The sequence below is a fragment of the Eutrigla gurnardus genome (assembly GCF_963514095.1).
Source record: "Eutrigla gurnardus genome assembly, chromosome: 3".
NCBI classification, from domain to species: Eukaryota; Metazoa; Chordata; class Actinopteri; order Perciformes; family Triglidae; genus Eutrigla; species Eutrigla gurnardus.
In genome coordinates, this window is record NC_139917.1 from 17,253,576 (window position 1) to 17,269,779 (window position 16,204).

General features: G+C 42.6%; 3 protein-coding genes across 6 annotated transcripts; 2 read left to right on the forward strand and 1 right to left on the reverse strand.

Annotated features, from left to right (window-relative positions):
* Positions 1 to 1,511: 1,511 nt before the first annotated feature.
* On the forward strand, positions 1,512 to 4,890 carry LOC311010707 (uncharacterized protein). The gene is made up of 3 exons (XM_084005295.1): positions 1,512 to 2,017; positions 2,140 to 2,173; positions 2,383 to 4,890. Exons 1-3 carry the CDS (start codon positions 1,796 to 1,798, stop codon positions 2,766 to 2,768), a joined length of 642 nt encoding a protein of 213 aa, XP_083861421.1. The 5' UTR covers positions 1,512 to 1,795; the 3' UTR covers positions 2,769 to 4,890.
* Positions 4,891 to 5,579: 689 nt separating this feature from the next.
* LOC311010411 (tumor necrosis factor ligand superfamily member 14-like) lies at positions 5,580 to 8,224 on the reverse strand. Of its 3 annotated transcripts, none has more exons than XM_084004894.1 (7): positions 8,086 to 8,224; positions 7,446 to 7,724; positions 6,893 to 6,967; positions 6,772 to 6,802; positions 6,580 to 6,651; positions 6,220 to 6,457; positions 5,580 to 6,043 (listed from the first exon to the last, which is right to left on the reverse strand). In XM_084004894.1, exons 2-7 carry the CDS (start codon positions 7,641 to 7,643, stop codon positions 5,842 to 5,844), a joined length of 816 nt encoding a protein of 271 aa, XP_083861020.1. In that variant the 5' UTR covers positions 7,644 to 7,724; positions 8,086 to 8,224; the 3' UTR covers positions 5,580 to 5,841. The 3 variants fall into 3 exon arrangements, with proteins under 3 accessions (XP_083861020.1, XP_083861021.1, XP_083861019.1); XM_084004895.1 differs by having other exon boundaries at positions 6,899 to 6,967; positions 7,446 to 7,764; positions 8,086 to 8,218; XM_084004893.1 differs by having other exon boundaries at positions 7,446 to 7,764; positions 8,086 to 8,218.
* Positions 8,225 to 12,029: 3,805 nt separating this feature from the next.
* Positions 12,030 to 16,083, forward strand: tmed1b (transmembrane p24 trafficking protein 1b). Of its 2 annotated transcripts, XR_014596886.1 has the most exons (6): positions 12,030 to 12,301; positions 13,269 to 13,366; positions 13,470 to 13,659; positions 14,653 to 14,820; positions 14,926 to 15,696; positions 15,744 to 16,083. XR_014596886.1 is itself a non-coding variant. In XM_084006319.1 (5 exons), exons 1-5 carry the CDS (start codon positions 12,095 to 12,097, stop codon positions 14,974 to 14,976), a joined length of 714 nt encoding a protein of 237 aa, XP_083862445.1. In that variant the 5' UTR covers positions 12,030 to 12,094; the 3' UTR covers positions 14,977 to 16,083. The 2 variants fall into 2 exon arrangements, 1 of the variants encoding a protein (XP_083862445.1); XM_084006319.1 differs by having other exon boundaries at positions 14,926 to 16,083.
* Positions 16,084 to 16,204: the final 121 nt, after the last annotated feature.

Sequence of the window (16,204 nt, forward strand, 5' to 3'; positions counted from 1 at the left end):
ACATTTCCTTGGCATTTTCTTTCGTTGAAAACGGATCTGATCAGCTGATCGTGTTTTGATCAGCATGGAGCATTTAAGTGTGATTACCATAAATCCCAGTGTAAACTTTCCTGTAGGTCAGGGCTGTGTGGATCGCCACCTGATGTAGAAAGATGTGGAATATCCTCAAGTGTAGTCGCACTGTGACACACTGGGGACCATCCAAAGACACTAGAGGGGTACGAAGAGCACCCTGTTGAAGCTTTAGAGGACTGACCAAGCTGCATTATTTGACACATTGCTATGAGAATATGTCGCAACGTTTTGTGATGTACTGCATCTTTCAGTAAAATTTGCTAAATATGGCTGGTGCATCAGCTCTGCTCACCTGGAAGAAACAGATCATCTCATTATATATTTTTGCATTTACAGTTTAAACGTCACCACCTGTCTGTCTGGCTCCATTCACTGACCAACAAAGAGTCTACAGCCATGCTGGCAGCGCTATAATTGCTGTGCTCACACACAGTGGTGCTCTTAATGCTCACGACAAACATTCTAATTGGCACTTATCAGAAAGCACAACTCGGGCTGTCATTCATTCTACATGAACATGGGCAGTATGAAGGCATACTAATATTATTGTATTGCTGTAGCTTTAAAAAAAATGTCCTTAAATGAAAGTGGTGCAATTTGGCATCCTACTTCTTCACACCTTAACAATCACTTGATGAGTCCCATAACTGGAACTACTGCCTTTTGTCCTGTTAGGAGACGCAATCTGTTTACACAGGAAAGTGCACAACTCACTGGAAAAATTATCTAAACGATTGCCAATCATTAAATCATTAAAACGTACGTAAATGTAAGTGCGACTTTATGCAACACCAAAGTGCTTGTCTTCCATCTTTTGTTCATCATAGGAGCCTCTCTCTCGCTCTCTCTCTCTCTCACACACACACACACACACACACACACACACACGCACACACACACACACACACACACACAGCGAAGACAGTCGGGATTCCGGGATTCCCGTATGTTTTTGCAGTAACCGCAAAAATTCACATTGAGATTTGAAACCAGCCACGTGGTTGTGCTATAATTACGCAACCTATTAAAAAAGCTGGAAAAGCTTGATGATGAAATACACCGGCTACTCTCGCCAAATGCCCAACCCTATCATCCCACAGCTGCTCGGACACGCCCACGCTGACTTTTCCAATAGAGTACGTTATGTTTTCATTAACTCCATTATCTTTTTCTATTATCTCTTTTCTTTTTCTTTTTGCCAACGGTGAGTTTCAAGGTGGGAAGAGGGGAACAGACGAGACTTGTGACTGTGTCGGAATGTAGCGAGGCTGGAGGATGAGCGTCTTCTCTCCCTTTCGTTTTCCGCTCCGCGCGCTGCCTTTGGGGCACACTTGCGCAACCAGAGGGAGAGCCGCGGAAAGTCTGCGTGTCGTTTTCTCACCCTGCGCGCGGAGGGGGCGGGGGGGCGTGTGTGAAACACCGAGAGGGAAATCCATGACTTCCGCGTTTTTCCTTCTGTGTACACGCTGCTGTAACTTAACTGTGGCTATAAAAAGCCGCCATGGTGCGCACAGACGCGCCATTCACATTAAGACGCGGACCTGAGTGTTAACAAGATTCGTGTGGAGGTAAACATCCGCGATCACCTGGCGCTGTATAACTCAACCAAAGCCTTTGATCCTGCCTCCTATAGAAGAAGACGAAGAAGAAGAAGACACTGGACCGTCTCTCTGACGCTCAGGCATCCTCCCGTGGATTGATTGGACACAACGATAAAGTCATGGACGCAGAATCTCTCCGTAAGAGCGACCGACGCCGCGGAAGCTGCCTGGACGCTTTTCTCGTCGTATCGGTCATTTTTCTGTTCGTGGCGGTGACGGCTCTGACGGCCGGCGGAGTGATGCTTGTGCTGCGGCTGCGGTCCGAGCTGGAGTCCGCGCGTCCGTCTGTAGACTTTAAAATGTCAAGGCTGACGGGAGACACTCCTGCCCCAGCATACAAGGTAAACTCATCGGTCCGATTATTCCAATAATGACCCGCTTGTTGTCTCTGCTTATTTGAAAGTTTCACCAACGTCTTCCTCACATTTTTAACTCACTTCATGGTTGTCGTTTTTGTTAACAGATGGAGAACTTTGTCTATCTGGAAGCCGCCTCAAGTAAGTCTACTGCCATTTGCTAAAAGCACTCATAACATACATGATAAGGGACTGAGTTATGCAAACATGAATAGAAATAAATAGTCAGCAGATAATAATGCTGTCTTCCTTTTAAAGATTTCAAAATCCTCTATTTGCATCACTAAAATGATGTCATTCGATTTTAGGTCAACATCATTTTAATGAGTTGTGTTTGTCCCTTCCTGCAGGCGAGTTGAAGAACTCCACCATGCCCTGGGCTCGGGTCAACTATGCTGCTGGAGGGTCCGTAGGAAGCAACTTCCTGTTTGATGCAGAGCAGCACACGCTGAAGGTCAAACAGGCAGGGAACTACTTCATGTACATTGATCTCAACTTCACCTGCACCTACACGTGCAAAGCAGGCCTCCTCAGAGTGCACGTGGGCGACAAGCTCACCTGCGACGTGGAGCTGCCGGAAATGGCCGATGTAACACCCGTGAGCAGGAAGTGCTGGACAGTGAGAAAGCTGGACGACGAGAAGCTGGTCACTCAGATGACCGTGCCGGAGAACGGACTGCCGGACTGGAGACTGGAGCTGAGCAGCTCAGGATTCGGGATGTTCCTCGTGGACTAGCGCGGACACTGTGGTGTCCAGATTCAGAACTCTGACCTTTGGGTCGTAACTAAAGAACAACACCACTTTGTGTGTTGTGTGTTACAAGTCCAAGTAAGTGAAAAAAGGACAGGTGCCAGTGCCATCTTCAAAGCTATGACAGCATTTCTCACAAACTAAGATGATGAAGTTTGGCAGGACTTTAAAGTGAAATCTGAAGAGAGGTTGCATGATAATGCAAACTGCATATGGAAAAGACTGGACCTTCGCCTGATTGTGTATAAATGTGCATACAGTATTTTACTTTGTATATTATTATTATTATTATTATATTATTGTATATTATTTATTTGATATATGGAACTATTTATGTACCGATATTTATCTATTTTTATAGACATTCGTTTTGATGTAGATATCACTACATGAATGTTAATGTGCAATACATTACAAGTTAAATCAGCCTACACTGAGTTAAATGTGACTTTATAGCTCTGTTCATTCATTTTATAAATGGCTGCGGGCATAAAGTAGAGGCTTACAAACAAATGTGTGATTGTAATTCTGTTCCCAACTCCCAACAAGCTCCTCTGGGACCTCATTTAGATCTAGTTAAAGTAAAGTCATTACATCCCTTTTGGCAAATGATGAGTCACAATGATGAGTGACACACACGCAATTGAATCAATTTTTTTTACAGAAACAAGGTCCCATAGGAATGACCCTTCTGCAATCCAAACATGATTAAGATAGATTTAATATGTGGACTCGTGAATTGAGAAAATGTTTTGGTTTCGAAAGTCTATGTAAGTCCTATGGACAAACTTCACAGTGTTGAATATATATATATATATATATTTAACTGTAATCCATATTAAACATGGATATGGTGAACGCTGAGATAATTTCCTTGTGAAAAGTAGGAAAATGACGAGTGTGAAAGTGATTGTGAGAAATGGAATATGTGAAAAGTGCATAGGTAAGGGAAAGTTCCCTGTTACGCAGCTTGTACCGGGAACTGGATGTACGTCACTTCCTGTTTATTTACCAAACAGTGTGGCTTAGAAAAAAAAACCTTCTATGTGGGCCAGCAAACAAACGCAATCACCTCTTGTGTGATACAAACCCAAGTGAAAACATCGTGAAATACCAGTTACGGCATTCATCCTGTTGGCGCACACACAAAGCAGAAGGCGTGATCAAATATCTAAGAGGAAATGCTGAATGTGATTTGGAAAAATTAGAGCTGGTTTGATTAGATGATCACTTCTGAAGAGTGCCTTTGTGCTGTTTAAAAAAAAATTCTGCTCATCATCTGGTCACTCATCAAAAATATTGAGTCCCAACTGAGAAACATGCACGAGGTAATTCATTGTTTATATGTTCAAAGCGACACACCTGTGTAATAAGTTTCCTTTACATTTAGGTCATTTAGCAGACGCTTTTGTCCAAAGCGACTTGCAATAAGTACATTTGTCAAAAGAAGGAAACCAAGAAACCACAACGTATCATTGCCGATAAAGTAAGAGCTAAAAATAGAACAAGTGTTAGGTTCTCTTCTGAGTAAAGTAGTAGCTGTTCAGCAAAGCTACTTTAAGAGCAACAGTGCTATGATCAAAGTGCTATAGGTAAGGGTTTTTTTGGGGGGGGGGGGGTCATGCTATGTAATTAAAGTGGCTATAATCAATTTTTTTATTTTTTGGTAACAATGTATCAAATGAAAATTGGAAAGGGGCCGTTTGGATGAACTTTTCAAACTTTTAAAAACCCACTATAAGCTACCTGCTCTGCACCAATCAGCAGACGGACACAGTCGACGACACAGTGGAGCATTTAGCAGCTAAATGATTTCTATCACGAGGCGGTGGAGACCCAAAAAAAGCTAGAAGAGAGTGAATATTGGACTTCTCATCAGGTGCACATGACCTCCAAACCTTTAAAGTGTGCATATACAAAAGTAAAGGTGCATAAAACATTTGCAAAGACAATTTAATTTTAAAAGTATTTAAAATAGTGGGCATCCCTGTTTATGTTCTGCTATTGGTCTATTTTGGTGTTTCTTGGTGCATAACCACCACTTGTTGACCAATGTGGTATAGTGTGAAAACCATTTGGTAGGACTGTAAATTGTGCACACATGCACACAAACACTTGTGAAATGAAATGTAATGGATTAAATGCATAAAGTGTCGGAGAAACAATCAAGTAAATCACAGTTGAGCAAATACACTTGATACAATCCAACAAGATGTGTTTTTTTTATGTGCAAAGCGTTCACGCTCAGCTTGTTTTGCATTTGTTTCACTTCGATACACAGATGTTTATCTGCATCTTCAAGCAGGAAATGACCCAAATGGCAGCTGAGGTCCATGTGGCATGCATTTGGTTACCTGTCTGTCTACCTGTCTACATGGTTTCCTGGCTTCGCGCTATTTTTGTGTGTTTCTGCGTAACTTTCTCAACCCTGATACTCTTCGCTCGTTTGTTGCCAAACTCTCCATTACTTAATTTCTTAATTGTGCCTCCATGTCTTTTTTCTTTTCGATACCGTGCTGCAATGTCTGCAAAACGTTCCCCTGTACTGTGAGAAGCGCTGAGTCAGTCACATCAACCTCAGCACCGCAGCTTCTCTTTCCTGCTCTTCACACACACACACACACACACACACGCACACACACACACACACACACACACACAGATGCACACGGATGCAGATGTATCTATGCATGTATCTATAAATCTGCTCTTATTCTGACGCAGAATATCAGTTCACATTGATCTTGTTATACCTGTCCAACATAGCGCTTATCAGGAACTGGTGCCACCACATAGTCGTTTGATAAGAAACAGTCTTTATTCACACAATGCAACAAATGATCAGATAGGCTTATACAAACTGAATATCAGATACTTTTTTTTTATGATTTCACAACCATTTGGTGCTTTTTCATAAGGGATTCAAATACATTAATTTAGTTTAGTATAATTTAGATTATATATATATTGCATATAATAAATTCCACCACAACATGTGGTGTGCCTTACGTTAAACACAGAGACATAGAATCTGGTCACAATGGGGGAGAGAGAGGCATTATTGCGGAATATTGCCTGGAAATATCATAAAGGCCCCCATGAGATTGTCGGTAGGTCCCGGACGGATCTTATTTATGTTCTCCAAATTGACAAAAATTTTATCTCCACTCTGCAGGTGGAAGATCCCAGCCAGAAAACTGTTCCACAGATCCTCCCCGTCTGAACCATTCACACTCGAAGGTTTCGGGGTGCAGCGGGAACTAGAGGGAACAAGGCCGAGGTGTCAGAAAGTAACTTTACATAATGTGACGAAGGAAGCACTGATTTCAGTCTTCCTTCTAATAAACAGATGCAAAGCTACAAACTGGCTGCACCCAAGTTGTGAGCACATGTGCAGCGACAGAGGAAGGAAGTAAGGAGTGGTACACTGACTCACCTTTTTGATCTCATGAGTTCTATAGATTTGCCATAGGCACTGATGTCTTTCATAACCCTGTGCTGAATAACCAAACAGTCCTCTACAGCATTTAATGTCACTTTGGAGTAGAGGTAGTAGTAGCCGTCTTTCTGCACCAACAGCCGGCCGTTGTGGTAGCCCATGTTGTGGGTGACGGCTTCGCCATTTTTGTTTTCCCATAGAACCACATTGTTATCCCCTTCTGGAGTGTTGGAGCCTGGGATTAAGGTGAGATAGACGAGAGAAAATAGTTGTTGTGACTGAAGAAAGGGAAGGAGATTAGTTCAAATCAACAGTGAAGGTACACTATTCTGGTTTGAGTGCTGAGAAGCCTCTTACCTATCAGGTGAGCAAAGGGCCTCAGTTGGTCCTCACCCAGATTTGGTGTCACTGTGCGAATCTCGTTGGACTCTGTTCAAGAAAACACTTTCACATCAACCGATCGATCATCACTGGAGGTTTTGCATCAGAATACATCACGTATTTGTGGCTAATCTTTATTGCTTACGATAACAGAGAGTTACTCAATACCTTTCGGTCCCACTTGACGCATCGTGCCTCCCTGAAACAGAAAAAACAAATTTAATTCTAAAACTCAAATGCGCATCTGACAGTGTAACAAGTGACACAGATATGGGTACTGGACCCTCACACTTACCTGCTGGCCAGATGTTTGGGGATTGGACAGGTTATGGCAGAGAGGATGAGACTTACAGAGGGAAAATCCCTGCAGTTAGAGGAAGAAAAAGTAATAATGAAATTATGTAAAGAAAAACACGTTCAAGAACAAGTCAGAAGTGTAGTCTTGTGAGTGAGCTACACTGGCTGGTGATGGAGATTTATTTTTCCCGTTTACTAAACATACAAGTGTACAACATAAAAGAGGCAGGTGTTTGAAGAACATTGTGAAACTGTAAGAAAAGTGAAGTTGTATTGTAGGTTCGCACTTGAGAGACAAAAGAAAGGGAAGTAGAACTAGAGAAAGAGTCCATTTAGCATGTTTGTCATGATTGACCCGCAACTTAAAGAGCAAATGACGACCCACGTACAAATGTGTTCATCTGTCCGCTGCGGTGTGTCTGCTTATGATGTAATGGAAAGTAGGGAAATTTAGAGAAACAGGAATTTCCATGTTGCTCCAAAAACTAAGGTTTCTCCTTTCACTCAGACACACACGTACAATCGCATAAGGGCATCAGCCTCACCTCCGTTTTTTTGTAAAGATTGTAGATGAAACAGCCCTCGATGACAAGCCCCAACAGGGTGAGTCCCACCAGCAGGAGAAGAAACTTTTGGCCTACTTTCATCCATCTCGGTTTCATCTCCCCGGGCTCGGAGATGTAGCAGGCTTGGTTGTCGACCACAAACACCTGGGGGCACGTACCCGCGCCACTCTCTGCCATCCCACCAGGTCACTCTCCAACTGGGATGATAGGGCTAAAGGTCAAAGGGCGAGCGCACCCCGATGTGTCGAGGAAGGGATACTGAAAGGGACAGCGTTTGCGGTCAGACAAAGCAATGAAACTGGGAACAGAAAGGCATTGAAAAAAACTAAGAAATAAAAGACACAAACAGACTGAGACAGAGAGACACACAGATGTGGCCTCATGCAACCAATGCGATGCAAACAGTGATTTCTGTGTGCCCTGAATACGGCAAACACCCAAGAGACAGCTTCAACAACGTCCAGTGAATCAAACAGAAATGTCTTCAGTCAAACATCCAGAGGGCACTTTTCAAAAACTGTTAAAGTCAAAAAATATTCTTAAACAATATATACAAATTAAACATCAATGATATTGTCTGACACACCACTGCGTATTCCGACTCCTCTAGCCGTCTCACCTTCTGAGAAGAGGACAATCCTCCGTCTGCACCTCGAGTGTACGGATCTCCCTGCTCCCACAACTCTTGCGTTTGCTCGCCTGCTGTCAACTATCAGCAATATTGCTTAGCAAGCAAGCTCTCGTAAGGAGGAAATGAAGATGACACGGGGCAGAGCGAGAGAGAGAGAAAGAGTGACAGTGAGTAATGTGCATGTGAGCGTGCGTGTGGGTGGTTGTGTACATTGGACACTCCCTACGAATATAGTTATCGTTCCTCAGCTGACACTTCCTCTCTCTCTCTCTCGCTCTCTCTCTGTCTCTCACTTCAATTTCTCCCTCCTGGTGTGTCGTGTACCGCTAAACGCTCCTGGCCCGTTTCGTCTCAGTTTGTCTGCAGCCATTTTCTGCCTGTCAGCCACGTGACGTCAAAGTTTAAACAGTTGGGTTGGATGTGAAGGCTGAGCGGAGTGGGGGTCAAGTCGTTGAATTCACACCCGCACACTTTTGACTGCTACCCGCTGCTGCTGCCACAGCCTCACACTATATCACCCACGCAGTCTAACTCATCTGCACCCTAAAGAGCACCGCTGTCACCCTATACAGCTGACACTTTCAAATCATGGCCACGGCTCTCTTTCTCGCTCTGGTGTGTCTCAGCTAAATATTCTGCAGTGATTGAAGATGACTGATGTGTTGCAGTGAAGAAAAGCGGCCTGTGTGCCAAACGCTTTCTTTTTCTATACGGTCACTGTTGTTGTCGAGAGTTGCTTCACTCTTTTAGACTCTTCCTTTTTCCCCTAATACTTGTTATTGTGGGTGATTAATCAACACTTGTTTTCTGTACTTTTGCTTGCTTTGCTGCTCTTGCAACATCCCGTCAATGCAATTCCACCTTTCATGTGTCTTTGCACAGCGAAGCAGAAGTACAGCAACGTGTGGAATCTGAATCTTTCTGTTTTGTCCTTCCTCTTATTGGGTTTCTTCACATTCCTTTGACAAAAGTATTCTGAAAACCACTTTCATTTCGCTCTTGTTATCAAGAACATCTTTTTCATGTGCGCGGCATGTTATTGATGTTTTCTTTGTCTTATCTGCGGTTTAAAGGTTGCACGACGGAGCACCGATGAAGTATTTGAATTATGAAAACAGATGATTCCCACTTTGTTCGGTTACAAAGTGAAACTGTGTTTTACTGAGGCGTAGGAGGGGGCAGTTTGACATGCATGTTGACACACTACATACTCTGACTGACTTGCTTCCCACACACTGTAACGCATGCACAAAGACTGGTGGGGGACAGACGGAAGTCAACAGTGTGTGTGGTTGTTACTTGTTAAATGCATTTATAGAGAGAGAACTAGATGGACGTGGACACGAGGAACCCCAGAAGTGACACTGCGTAACTGATTTCATAAATAATACATTCGTTAATAACTACATCTTTTGGGCTACTGGCTCTTTTTTATATATATATATATTTTTTTTTTTGCCAAACAACATTTCTCATATTGCTCTCGATTCCCATTTTTACACACGTCACTCGTGTCTTATTAGTATTTCTTAGTTTCTTCATATTTCCTGTTTTCTCGGCTACATTGAGAAAATAATGAGACTGCCGTGCCTTGAGCCAAGATGTGTTGAGGCTGTGGGAGTCTGACATTAGTACAAAAGACGAGAGCCACTGATAGGTGTGCGTCACGAACTACGTTTTATTTCAATCATCAAAATCTCTCATTTTCTTACAATGGTTCTTATAATAATGATAACAAATAATGTCCAAAATGTGTTGCTCATTATAGAGTCAACTGTAGGCCTTTTTGCTGTCACATTCGGAAATTCACAGGCAAAAATAATACCAATACTGGTGAATTCCCTTCAGCTCTTAAAGTGAGAAGTCAGAATGCTATGAAAAATTCATGGTGGGTGTTTATTATTTGGATGATAATAAATGAGTGAACATTCAAACACAGCTCAGGGAAAAAAAGAATAATAGTGTGAATCTAAATAATGACTTTACAGAAGATACATGCAGTTGTTAACCCAACTGACCACAACAAGTGACACATGTCATAGCTGCATAGCTACTTAAAACTCAGGCGTCCATCCGGGACAGGTCATCCATCTATTTATTCATAAACTGTACAAGGATTTTCTGATTGGACACTTTTTCATCGATGCAGCAATGAAAATGAGTAATAGGCCTGTTTTAGGTGTGCTAATTATCAAGCGTCGACAATATTCGCACATTTACTTTCAATGCTTGCCAGCTGACAAACCTATGAGGATCATTAAGTTTATTATACTTGCAGCTGTGTCTGCCCTGCTGTGATAGGAGAAAATCACGTATCGGATCTTTACTAAATAAATGGAGTGTGACAGTGATAAATTACCGCTAATTAGTTTCTTGCGTCCTCCTAAAGTGTGTGTCGAGGAAGTACATCAAGAAGGAACTGTCAGGCCCAAAGTAAGGAATGGAAAAGCAGGCCTGGGACACGCGACCCAAATAAACAGGCCCCCTTCTTGAGGTCTGAGGGATCAAGCCCAGCTTCGCCCAGTAAGGCTCTGCAGGTGACCTGCTGGATCAGTAACAGTCATAACATACACAAATAAACACAAATCATAATAAACAAAATACCAATATTAGAAACATGGCAATAATGGTACAGAGATGATGTCAATCGTTACAAAAAGTAACAATGGGACTGGCCCTGCTGACATGTCCATGTCCTAATCAAGGATTGTTCAATTTTACATTGGAAACAGCAGATTTCTACGGAGCCCCCCTGGTGACATTGGATAAAAAAAATAATAACGCGTGGCCACGAATTACTATCTCGTGGCCACGCGTTATTATCTCGTGGCCACGAGTTAATTATTGCAGTCATTTCCATGCAGAGACTGTTGATTGTTAACATGGACAAGTTTGAGTTAATTTCATTTTATTTTATTATAGGAATGAATTAATGACATAGCCTTCTTAAGTCACTTGCGGTTAGGCATGGAGTAATTCTTAGCAAGAGACACTTAATTCGGCTGCTCAAAATGCATGGACTTAAACGCAAGGAATATGCTGATGTCGGGGAAGGGATGCTAGTAATTGGGACTAATCAAGTTTACATATACAGTGGGTCGCAGAGGCGTGTGAACTATACTGTACCTGGCGAATTACTAGCCTAACTAGCCTAACTCGGAGAGTAGCCGGCATGTCCGGCTTCACTTAGACGGAAGCTCCTCCAGCCTGTCATAGCATTATTATTGACATTACAGTTGCCATGACAATAATAACAAAGCTACTCTTGAATACAAAAGCAGACTATTGCCTTTATTAATGAATAAGCATCACTGACAGGCAGCTCCATATGGATAACCATTCCGCTACTGAAGGTGAATTATCTCGTGGCCACGCATTGACTATCTCGTGCCCACGAGATAATAACGCGTGGCCACGCATTACTATCTCGTGGCCACGCATTACTATCTCGTGGTCACGCGTTACTATCTCGTGGTCACGCGTTATTTTTTTTTAATCCAATGTCACCAGGGGGGCTCCGTAGTATTCACTTATTAGACACACACTATAAGATGCTTCATTAAAGTTTATTGAACACTTTTTAAAAAAAAACATTTTTTTGACCAGCAACACAATGAAAGCACTGTGTAGCACCAGCAAGAGGGATTTTTCACAAACTCACAGTCATAGTCATACATAAAAATAATATATTCTTAATCTTTTAATTATGTTTTTCTGTCTTTTATGACGTTTTTCACTTCAGGGACCTGCAGTGGGTCACACGCGCACAAACGCACGCGCACATGTAGTATGTATAGTAGCATCAAGAGACGGTCCCGAGTAAAGTCCTTAGCCCTACAGTGATTGGAGGAAGATTGCTACTCTTCCCCCTCTGATTGGTCCGCACTGTCGCCCTCGTCCTGGGGTCTCCCTCCAATCACAGTGTCGCAAAGTTCTGCTGCGGAAGAGGGATGCGAAGGAGATGGCTGAACTTAGATAGCCCTGTGTGCTCGGGAATATGTTCACCATGGACCTTCTCTGGAGGAAAGAGGGCTACGGAGGACGACTGCTTGTCCTCGCAGTGGTGTTCGGGTGGTGTTTGGGGGCTGCGAGCTGTTTCGGACAGAACCTAGACAGCGAGTTCACGTTTCTGCTGCCCGCCGGAAGGTCCGAGTGTTTCTTTCAAACAGCAATAAAGAATGGTACGATGGAGGTCGAATATCAGGTAACTGTGCGTGTGGTCAGCAGACATAACCAGCCAGTGAGTTCACGTCACGTCACGTCTGTTAAAGGCTTACACCAGCGATGCAGGAGTACGATGTCGACGGCTAACAGTTACCGTTGACTTTGTCTCTTTAGCTAGCTGACGTGCTGGACGTGTATTTGCATACTCTAAGCTATGCATAGGGGAATGTAACCTAACGGCAGCTTAACCACCTCCATTAACCTCATATCACGGGAGCTAACGTGACCAGTCTAGCAACCTAGCTCACATTTTCCACAAACAGCGAAACAAATGAGACACTTCAAATTGAACTTCATGTATGTCACCTTTTTGTGCAACGTTGCAAGATTCCCGAGTGCTACACTTAGAAAGATCAGTGATAACACAAATATTGTACCGGAAATTAGATAATACACACATTGCTTGCTCCTGTGATTTTGAATTATTCACTATGTAAATGTTAGACTGTACACTTATGTTAAGCTTGGGATCCTGGTAGCCTCGGGTCATCCAGCAGGTTGTTCCTGAAGGGAAGTCCTGACCCTGATCCTGGCTACAGCTAACAGTGTGTGTGTGTGTGTGTGTGTGTGTGTGTGTGTGTGTGTGTGTGTACACATACATATACACCCTGTACAGGATGAGTGGTTGATGTAATAAAACTAGAGAATATTGATTAATATAACTATTTCAGCGTTACTTCTATTCTATAATGAAATCACATAAAACCGCTTACATGCAAACGAACACTTCTTACAATGTACAGTTCTATCAGGCAGCAGTGTGTTTGTTTAGTGGGTGAGGCTCAATTTAAGAAACGACAATGCACACTCTCTTGAAAGGCACTCCTAATCTTTCTTTTAAATGTTTGTCCTGGGGACACAAAACTGTCTTCCTCTGTCTTCAAGAAGAATAATCTTCAAGAAAATGTCTGACTTCAGTGTGTATGTATTTGTTTGTGTACATGCAGGTGATAGCTGGTGCTGGTATGGACGTAGACTTCACTGTCATCTCCCCAGAAGGCGTCCGACTCATTGTTGAATCCCGACGTTCTGACGGAGTCCACGTGTTAGTGTTGCCTCACAATTCATGATGGGTCGTATTTCACATCGCTGAGCCAGCGTTGTTGGAACTGTCTGTTTATCTTTGACTTTATTCCCTGTTATTCTAGGGTGGAGCCGACGGTGGACGGAGACTATGAAATCTGCTTTGACAACAGCTTCAGTCGCTTCTCAGAAAAAATGGTGTTCTTTGAGATCATCATCGAGGGTCAAGGAGGAGATGTAGGGGGAGATGAAGAGTGGCCAGGATTAGAGGAGCCTGATGGAAGCCTGCTGGAGTACAAGCTGGAGGACATCCGGGTGAGATGTTTGTTTGGGCGTAAGAAATGAATTCACAAAAGGAAATCTAGTTCACTATGCAGCCGACCTCTTAATAAGTTGGTATATACTCAATCAATGTCTACATTATATCCAGGGAGTAGGAGAAGAGATAGTTGTAACGGGTTTCTTGTGTAGGAGCAAACCAGGTCAGATTGCAATCATGTTTTAATGAAGCATGAATAGTATAAACAGCTTTTTTCAGCTGATGATCTGTTCCTGTAGGACTGGGCTCTGGACCAAATCATATCAAGTAATTCCCAACAAATGCACCATTTGATCCGGTTTTAGTCATGTTTGCTTAAAACATCATTGACCAGCTGTTTATAAACCGATTTAGCCCCTTTTTCTTTTTGAAACTAGTTATCTCGGATCCATTTCCTTTGTGTTTGGAGAAAAAAATGTAACTTCAGGCTGAGTGCCACAGACAGGCTGAGGAAGTGGAAAAGTATAGAAAGATGCTGTTGTGGTTTCGGTCTTTTTCTGTGATCTGCTGACAATATGGAAGATTGGGACTTTTTGGGTTTGACGATGCTTTCGAAGTCAAAGTCTCTGTGGTTTTTCCAAATAACCTATGCAACCTTTAACTTTTAAGTAATATGTGTCTTGTTGAGCATTCCTAACAGCTGGAAACTACCTACTAGACCAAACCACAGGTAGTTTCATCTATGGTGTGAACACACATACACAGGCAGGCTGACAGGCCGACATCAGACCTGGACCTGAATTTCTATAGTGCTTTTCAACCATTCAATATAGACAATCAGTCTACATTTACCCATTCACACACAATTTGGGGGTCAGTGTCTTGCCTTAGGACATGCAGACCACATCAAACCACCGATCTTCCGATTGGAGGACGACTTGCTCAACCTCTAAGTCAAATCTGCCCCAAACCTACAATTAAAACCAGCACAGAAAATGAACCTGAATTTGTCTACGACTTTTCTAAAACTTTCCTCACTATTTCCTCAGGAATCCATGGACTCTCTTCACAGACGCTTGGAGCGCAGCCGGCAGATGCAGACGGTGTTGCGGGCTTTTGAGGCGCGGGACCGAAACCTTTTGGAAGACAACCTGTGGCGGGTCTCGTTCTGGTCCTGTGCAAGTGTGCTGGTGATGCTGTGTGTGGCCCTTACCCAGGTAAATGGAGTGCTGACGCACCCAACCGCACTGTTTGAGCCAGCCACATAGCTTGAGTTGTTTATCCAAATCCTGCTAACTCTGTGTGTATTCCTCCGTTTTCAGGTCTACACGGTCCGTAAGCTGTTCGACGACAAGCGGAGGGTCTGCACATAGAGGGGGTAGTGTGCGCTGGTAAGAGACAGCCTACGAACGAGAACAATCCAATGCAAGATGTTCAGCTGGTTACCCATTCAGACTACGCTCCATTATTTTTCTTTTAGTCTAGATGAACAACAGCATTCAACATCAGTTGTAGTGGATCCTTTTTTTTTACTTTTAAAATCTTGTTTTAAATCAGCTTGTGAGCAATAATGAAATATGATTTGATCATAAGGGGTACCCAGATGAGGAAGTTGTTTTTTCATTTAGTGCCTTCAATGTTGAATCTTACCACAAACCAATGAGGAATTACAGTTTTGAAAGACACCGCCTGCATCGACAGAACAATACGTATTGTAGCATAACTGGTCTGAAACATGTGAGAGGGGTTTTTTGAATTTTTCATGAAAGGTGAAATCATCCATACTAAAGGTTAAAGATCAGGTTGTATGACATAACTTAAAAGCTAACGAACAGAACTCCTAGTCTGCTGGTTTACAAAGGATAACAAAGTGCAATAGTGTTGTTGGCGTTTGTTCTTCCTGACTGTATAAGATCTTGCCATTGTATTAGTTTTGTGTCCATCTGACCGGGTGTTTTCCTCACGACCGCGTTGATCATCTGGTCTTTATTTGATGTGATTTTCGTGTGCCAGTTCATGTCCACGCAGATGTGCTGACCAATAGCAATGCAGTGAATCATAATAACAATATAATATGAGATAATTTACAATGCGTCAGCACTCTTCCAAGCAAAATACGCAGTAAGTGTGTGTTTGTCAGTCCAGATGTGCCAGGATAATTAAGTGTGAGCATACTGATTGTTAGATGTATGTTTGTGTGTCCATGGATTCTGTTCCGGTTCTTCTAGATGATAAAACTTTCTTCTTCTTCTTTTTTCAAATGTATGTTTGCGTTAACAGAATGTGACATGGTGATTCTGCTCAGACGGCCACTGAGTGTTTTTAATACAAAATAAGAAACGGGCTTTCATAACATTTCAAAGAGAAAATCGGGTTTACAGAAGAGTTACTGATATTAATAAATGCATTTTTTACACAGGAAATACTTGGTTTAATGTGAGTTGTCTTTGAAGAATAAAAACCGGTGACACATTGAATAATCGTTTTAAAATGTCTTCTGTGATGCATATTGCATGTTTCCTGATCCCATGATGGCGCAGCTTTGAACCACAAGAGACCAGATGTATTTGGTAAAGACATAACCTTCCTCGTCAACGTGCA